Below are 8,603 nucleotides of genomic sequence, written 5' to 3'. Positions count from 1 at the left end.
GCTTTGTTAAATCAGCCTCCATATGACCAAAATCAAAGTAAATCCACAGGATAATTCTCACACTTTGTTTACTTGGTACTTTTAAACACAAATGTCCTCCAACAATCCTGATACCCAAAATAGAACCATATGGAGAGGTCAAAGAGGTGTGTGGCTCTACTCAATACTGACTGCCACACTTTCAATCAATTACCCTAATTACTTGCTGCCATGCACTTCTCACTTGCACAAAAACCATGTGCAGGTATATAGATTCGTGTAATGCGTGTCATTTGATGCTTTGCAATTTGCAACTACCAGACAAACTCCAGTGGCCTAACAGATGAAGCCCTGGCCCCTCAAGCATCGGATTCTGGATTCAGAATTGATACAGTATGTTTATTTATCTACCAAATTCAATCAGCATATTCACCTTGCATTCCCATGGACTTTCTTATTTATTATTAAAATAAAAAAAAGAAAATGTGCCGAAATGTCCATTTAAGGCAAGAAGATTTAGAACATAAAGACTATCCTGACAATGGTTATATACACATAATCATTCTGGACATCACACATGGAGGGTAACTTCTTTACTGCTTTCATAAAGCAAAGAGATAGTAGATGTGTTTCCTTGTTGTTTTTCTCCACCATAGATAAATGCCAGTTTGTTTTTCTTTCACCCGAGACCATTGGGGATGAGGATTATATGTCACCTGCTTTTCTCTACATTTAGAGATTAAAATCTTTTCTTTGCCCAAGTGGTAATTAGCATTAAGCAGACCTGCATCATGGTTTTAAATTTGAGAGAAGTAGATATGTGCATGAGTACAGAAAATAATAACTATGACAGGTTGCAACTTGTTCCTATTTCAGAACCAATCACAGTTTATATCCATCTTGTATTTTTACTTCTGTCCAAGTTAGTATCACGTTAGGAGACAATGTCTATGAATGCAAATGTTCATTTAGATGTGTTAATAAAAAGAAAAGCACAACACAATAACTTGGTTTTTGCTGTTATTTGTTTTTATTTGATCTTTCAGCAGCACAAAAGATAGAAATGAATTTGACACGCAAGAGGGGATGCTCAATGAGACTCAATCACTCCCTCATACAGTGGAACACAGAGTATTATGATAGAAAATGAAGCTGCTTTATACAATGCACAGCAGCACACAAACATTTCTGAAGACAATTTTGTCTTTTGCTACCGCACAAAATGTTTTGAACCTATAATTAACAAAAAGGGAGATGCAGAGTCTCCCACAAAACAATGATTTCTATGCATGATTGCAAGGTGAGTAAGAGTCTTATTAAAAGCTCATTCGGAGAATCTGTAACTCGGTGGTTGACTAAAAGGTGGCGTCTATCCGAGATTGAACCCCACAGTCTGTGTAAGCCGTCTGTGGCTTCCAGCACGAGTCATTCAGAAAAAAAAATTGCAATAATGAAAGATTGCTGTGCCTTCAAAAACCTTCACGAACCCACCTCATCCTAACAATCTCACATGGATCTGACCGGTCAGGCCACTTCTTTAAGTGCGTTAGTTGATATATATTAAAACAAAACAGAAGGAAGACCCCTGCCTTTGTCCCATTTGGTGATCCTCCCCTCCACATTCCCCACCAATGACCTTATCTCCACTCTTTTGTCTCGGTGGCTCAGAAACAGGACGATTTTGGTGACGCATCACCGCTTAACCAATAGGCGCACTTCGTTAAGGGTTATGTCCTGATGCTAGCATCACTGAGCTCTCCCCCCCCCCCCCCCCATGCATGCGAGAAGCGAATAGAGTGGGCGAATGGGAGGAGCTTGCAGTGTGGGTAGAGGGGCCACGTGGCGCCCAACAAGGTCTCAGCTTGTCAGCGGACATCAGCATCAGCCTGTGAGCAGGCATGCGCACTTTCTAAACCTCAACATAAGAAAAGGGAGGACGTGCAGGAATACATTCGCCAATCTGCCGCAGACCTATTTTTAATATAAAGATGGGAAATGAAACACAGCAAGTTTGTATGACCAGCAAAGGTCTTCTACACTTTTGAAGCAATATGAATTCACAACGATGAGAAAACCATATTCTTGTCTTACGTTAGGAATTAACCTAATCCTTCAAATTTGGAAGCGACAGAGTTGAAGATGATCTCCTGACAACCGAGTTTCCTTTCCTAACATGCCAGCTGCCATCAGCCGATTGCTGAAAGGCTTTAACGCCCAACGGAGACACTCAAACCTGCCCAACACAACCACATTTTTTTTGCAATTTCACTATAAATTCGGGCTCGCGTGTACAGGGGACTCGCTAATATGTAGGGGAAAAAATAAATAACCCGACGCCTCAGTTAAAGGATTACATGCAACAGGCTGACTGCATCCTGTTGAAGAGACCACAGATTCGCTGATGCAGGAAATAATGTGGCATATGTGCATAAAGTGCCAACTCAGGCCTGTTTGACCCCCCCCCCAATCAAAGAGTTTCTTCTTATACTAATCCAGAGTTATTTTTAAAATCAGATTTCAATAACTCTACTTTCAAACACTCACTTTATATCTTTCAAAAGTATTTCACAGCTTTATTAAATCAATACAAAATAAACTTACATTCATCAATAAAAACAAGATAAAAGCAGACTCGGCTTTTGTTTGGATCAAAAATCTGCACACTCATGCATTTCAAAGTAAAATATTTTTACATTTCTCTGCAAAAAGAGTTCTTTGAGTGCTTATCGGGGTCGCCACACACACACACACCGGACTAAAGTAAATTAAATGTTGAATTGAAATCACCAGAAGAAACAGTAGTGAGGAGGTGATTTTTAAAGTCCCTTTGCAGATGCCATTGTAGTTCTTAAAAAACATTTCTGGAGTTTTGTGCAAAATATCACTGAGCCTTAAGACACCTGACAGATACAGTCTACATCTATATATGTACCCACAGTTGTTTAAATACAGCTCCACATCTGTCCTAGAGGCTCTGCAAGGTTCACTTGCTGAAGGAGGAACTTTTTTTTTTTACTGAAAACGTTTCTCCCCCCCCCCCCCCCCCATCTACTTTAACCACGCTATGGGCCTGTCACCACTTCGTTACAAGGTACAGCGCAACTTGAAAAAGGCCGGACAAGAGTTTTCACAGTAAGTGTTTTCGCCTTTTTCAAGCCGAGGACAGCATTGACCACATCTTGCAAACCCGTACCTTTCTAACAACTAATGTTCAGACCCAGTTGGCACGTTTCTTTTAATCATCCACCCTGCCCATAAACCCACGACTGGAGTGAGCCCCACTAATCCCCGAAGTCCCTGACAACAGAAAGTATAGAAAACACAAAGCAGAGACCCGGACAGCTCCGCTCGTGTTAGGTGAGGGGTCCCAGAATTTTAGTGTCCGAGTGTGACTTTGACTACGGGATGAGAAAAGTGCGGTCCAGAAAGACACTGCCGTGTCTACACGTCGGCTCCCTCGCTCCGCCTCCTCCACGTCTCATCGGCTCGTCCATCATCTGTGAACCAGAGGGTCCTCGTCTCTTCAGGGTGCGGGCTGGGCGTTGACCTTCTCCGTCATCTGTTTGGCACTGTAGTAGGACAAACTCAGTCCCATGATGGCCAGCATCATGGCTATCTGATTGACGGCACGGTCTTGTGGTTGTGTCTGCACCTCGCCGGCGACCTGCCTCTGCAGGGACACAAGCAAAATACAAACAACGGTCAAGAAAGATGCCAATCTCTGGTCAAACTTGTGAGAGAGCAAACATTCACGGCGTATTCAAAACAAAGTGACCAAACATTGCAGGTCTTGTTCCACAGCCGTTTGCAGGAACAGTGATTAAACTTTCAGGAGGAGAAGCGGTTTCAGCAGGAGGGAAAAAGCAAAATGGAGCATAAAGCAACAGCTATGCACCCACAGGCAAAAAAATAGAAAGTTCTGCCTCATAAAAATGGCTTCAGTTGAAGCGGTTTGCATGTGCCCTCCGAATGTACAGCCCCTCCCTTAAGGCCTGGAGAGATGAGATGGGAATGTCGGCATTTAATAAGCTCAAGAATTTATGATCGTTGCCCACAGTAGAAAATACCCTTCAGCTTCAGGCAACAAACGTTAAAAGGATTTGTTTGTTCAACGCTTCACTGAAGCAAAAATATCGAGTAAATATCCCAGAAGAGGTTGACCTATTCTTCTTAAAAGTGATTCAACTGTAATCGTAACCCTCGGTAGCTTTAAGTTACAGTTACTCAGGCTTGTTTAAGTCAATGTATCAGATCTTATGTAACAAGAGTCACTTTTCTCTGGTCTGCTGAGCTTTTCAGTCACTGTACATCTATAGAAAGGGACAGTCTTTGTCTCCACATTAGTGCAATTAAGCGAACAAAAACTTCACACAATGGCCAGACATATGGCGGGTCACAACCGATGAGCAGATTATGATGACGGCAGAAGGATCAAAAGAAGCTGAGGGGAGATGATATTGATGGTGATTAGTGTCACCCCTAATTATGTTGGGAATGAAAGCAGTTTAAGGGGCACTGAAGAGAGCTGGGGGCTCCTTTCCTTCAAACCAGTGAAGGTGCCATTAAGTTCTGGTAGGACATAACATCTGGCATTCAGTTCTCTGACAAATGCATCAAAATCTGGAGTTTGTATTTTTAATGTTTTTTTGCGATCAAGACATTAAGTGTGAAGCGGCTGTACAGACCTGGAGGAGGCGGAAGTATCCGGGTGTCAGTCTGCCCAGTCTGATGATCATATCTGCTGATGTGAGGTGGCTCAAAACTGACAGAGGAACTGAGGTGGTCCTCAAAACCTGCAAGGGAAAAAAAAAGAATGCAATCATTAATAACAGAACAGATTCTGAAGGCATTTCGCGTTCCCTTTGGAGGGATTAGAAACTGACTTTCAGACCACAACAGATAAAATCGATTTTAAGTTTCAATATTAAAAGAAGAAGAAATGCTGAGGCTGGATTACAAATAAACCAGAACCATCTGATCAAAAAAAAAATGAGGAAATTACTTTCCTTGGCATGAAATCGTTATGACTAAATTCAATGTGACCAAGTATGTCCGTGCTTATGTTGAATATCTCACATCTGAAACAATGGTAGATTTGCCCCTCCTCCCTTCTATCTTATGAAATCATCATGTTTGAACCAGATCTGGACCACCGCAGCAGAGCAAGGATTCAAGCTGCGTCATCCGCCGACACAGCAGAAAACGACCATTTCATTCATCCGCACATTGGGCAACTCCATATGCAACCAAGCAAGAATGTGGCGCTTTACATAACTAAATATAGAGGCGAGAGCGCCAATGGAAAGAATCTATAAGGGTGGTCAGCTATCCATCTTTTACTTCAAATGTACCCAGCACGTTGAAACCCAAAATTTAACAGTTTAAAGTAGATTGCCTTTATTGGTTTCAGGATGGGAACAGATTAGAGGAGGTCATCTTGAAAAGCATCCCAACACAATTAGATGATGCACAAACAGTTGTGCAAAGATGCAACCCTTTTGCGTTTGCTTCCAATTATATCATGGAATTAAGGGTCTCTTGGGATGCATTTGAGATGAAGGCTCCAATATAAAAGTGAGGAAGAGGACTGTGGCCAATGCGAGACGTGTGAGGCAGGAGCGCGTTGACCTGGTTGGGGTTACACGCCTCAGGAGAGCAAAGAAACATAATCCAAACTTAAAGTTGGTCCACACGTCAAAAAGTCGGCCTGAGTTCTGAAGACCTGTGGCTTGTAATTTCTCACCTTACAATAGAAGGTTGGAAAAAAAAAAAAAAATTATAAAAAAAAAGGCAAAGGCAGGAAATGTCAATCCAGCAGCCCGGGGAGGACCTTCTACCTCGCAGCCACGCTGAAAATCCTAACCGATGCCAAACAGTGATGAACCTGAACAACTGAGAGCTTTCAGTGCTGCGCTCCGCCTTTTTATACTGCCCTCTTCTCACCCAACCAGATCTTCAGGCTCACTCATAGCGCACGCCCACTTCCTGACACACACACACACTGTTGTCGAAATGCATTACTCTCAGTGGATCGCTTTCCCCAAATCCACTCCTCCCCAAAACAAGAACTGTCCAATACCACTTGCTGCGTTAACCAACACAAGGTGAGAAAATGAGTGAAGGAAACAAACAACGTTGAGAGACATTCTCATACTCTGCATGGCCAAGTGTTGCATAACCATGAGGATGTTCCCATTTAATCTCAACCTGCTGTATTAAATGTCAACAACTGTCAGGTCCATCAAAAGCCTTTAAAGACTCGAAATATTAAACTATTTTATCTCATCTGGTTATTTCAGGTTTGCGTTTAGAAAAAAAAAAAAAACCTAAATAAACACTGGATGTGTGTCTTACATAACCACTTTCCTTTTGACTAATGTCAGTGGGAAAAACATGTTCACAACCGTGCAATCCAAGAGACGTAGATGCAAGCAAGCATAGTGGTTAAAAAAAAAAAAAAACTTTGTTAAGCTGGAATATACCATTTACCAGACCTGCCAATAAGGAGCTTTAGATAAGCCGACAGAAGTGGAAAAAGTCTCAAAACCCTCCAAACATTTGCTACAAACTGGTGACTGAGCCACATTAACAACTAGGTAAGCCCATTATTGGAAGTCAGTAATTAAGTGATTAAGCCAAAGCTTGTTATACCGATCCCAACAACAATGACCCCATATGAGGCGGAAACCTTAATCTGTTAAGGTTTTTCTTAAGGGGCACTTGAGGTTTTCTTAAAAATCATCCACCGGTGGTTCATTAATATACCATTATTGGGAGTTACATCAACCACCTGCAGAACGGTCAAAGCTAAAGAGGGGGTTCAACGACCATTGGTTCCTCCAAGTCTTTTAAATATAAATGTTCCATGAACACACTGAAACCCAGACTTTTGAGTCTTCAGTCCAGCAAGGGGTCCTTTTGGAGGTTCTGGTCTTTACTATGATGAAAACAAACATTGTGAAAGTACAAGGAGAACACTGGAGATAGTTTGAATGCTTGGGCTCTGTTAACCACAAGCCTCCCTACTGTATGTCAGCTCAGGTATCACCCGTCGTAATGGAACTGAAGCGAACCGTCACCACACCAAAGAGTCGCTATACATTTCTCTTAAAGGGACACTGAACATCTGAGATGCACAGTTACTGTTTCTCATGAGGCTCTTAGGAGAGAGCAAAGGTTGAGAAAAGTCATTTTGACTTAAGCATCTCTGCTACTAAACTTGGTATGCTTGAAATAAAGTTGCAGTTAGGTTTAAGCAACTTTTAAAGTTTGAACTATGAATTCATTTGTAAAAACTTGACACATATTTCCATTACAAGGAATACAGAATTTTCTTTCGATAAAAGGGAGTAGGTTCAGTATACAATTTTCTGTTCCAAAACCGAGTTCCTCAACTAAAAGAATGTTGTACACTCAGGGTTTGGGTTTCCAAAGCTTGCTTTTTCACATGACGGCTCTTTTGAACAACGCTGTGGTGCATTGTGAGATGTATAGAGCCAGTGCTTTTGAAGTCATTGTTGTAATTCTTAAAAGAAAAAGTTGATTTCCTGATGCTGAATCAGGCCTGAAAACTTGAGTGCAAAAGAAAATAAATAAAAAAATTCATCTGAACAACTGTCTTCATATGCCTAACTTCAATTATAATTGCATTATTGGCCAAAAACATTATTGAAGCGTGTACAGGAAATAGCGTCATACTCAAATCCTGCAGATTTTCCATTTAGTCACAGGATATTCCACAGTCTTCCCCTCAGCTGTGTATTGATCATGTGTGCAGTGCATCACACCATTCTCTTGTGGGAGGCAACTTCTGCATGCGGCAGATTCTTTGTGGTTGCTGGTTGAGTTAAGGCTGTATCAAGGTGTGGCCCACATAGCAGGCTTAAACTAGAGTCCAGGTGAATCACATGAAAACTATTCATGTTTACCTTTGAGCCATCCATGAAAACAACCGGGCGTTTACCCATTCACGCTTCGCTTGCGATCATACCTCAAAAGGGAACAGCTGAAAGCCACCGGCATAATTGGTTTTGACTCAGTGCAAGCACTGAGCTCATAAGTCAGTCAGTTGATAATCTTGGACTGGTTCCATAACAGCTGAGATTATTTTAGAAAATGCAGGCAGGGTGGTTTAGTGGCTTCCCCTGTCACCCCACAGAAACAACGAGTTTGGTTTGGGTGCTTTCAGTGTGAAGTCTGCAAGACCAGTGTGTCAGTGGGTTTTCTCCAGGTACTCTGGTGGCCTACAGTCCAAAGACAAACACGTTGGTGTCTTCATATTGACTATAGGTGGATGTGTTTTCCAAGTGAGAGACTGGTGATCCGTCTACGGTGTATCCATTTGGCCATCAACGCAAGTCAAAATTGTCTGTAATCAAATGAATTTAATTTATCCATCTTAATGTTTACTTTTTGTCATGGACCATTCATGTATTTAAATTGACTTGCACGGCATACTTAGTTGCATGCAATGAGAGTTAGATGTCATTTCAAGTCTCAGGATGCTGAACCAAGCAGTTATTTTATTTATTTTTAAATAAGGCCACTTTTAGAGTCGCCAGTCATCCTTATGGAGAGTCAACTGTTGGAGGAAAACTGACACACAATGACTCCCAACAGGACCT

The 8,603-nt window shown here is 41.7% G+C and overlaps 1 protein-coding gene across 1 annotated transcript; it reads right to left on the bottom strand.

Moving 5' to 3' along the window:
* Positions 1–986: 986 nt before the first annotated feature.
* Positions 987–5,053, bottom strand: LOC308114386 (putative transmembrane protein ZNF593OS). Its single transcript, XM_080471238.1, has 3 exons — positions 4,982–5,053; positions 4,665–4,772; positions 987–3,649 (listed from the first exon to the last, which is right to left on the bottom strand). The coding sequence occupies exons 1-3, from the start codon at positions 4,991–4,993 to the stop codon at positions 3,503–3,505; spliced, it is 267 nt and encodes an 88-aa protein (XP_080327364.1). The 5' UTR covers positions 4,994–5,053; the 3' UTR covers positions 987–3,502.
* Between the last annotated feature and the right edge of the window lie 3,550 nt (positions 5,054–8,603).

The sequence above is a fragment of the Lipophrys pholis genome (assembly GCF_963383615.2).
Source record: "Lipophrys pholis genome assembly, chromosome: 9".
Taxonomy (NCBI): Eukaryota; Metazoa; Chordata; class Actinopteri; order Blenniiformes; family Blenniidae; genus Lipophrys; species Lipophrys pholis.
The sequence above is the reverse complement of the archived record's forward strand: the minus strand, read 5'-3'. Positions and strand labels throughout refer to the sequence as shown.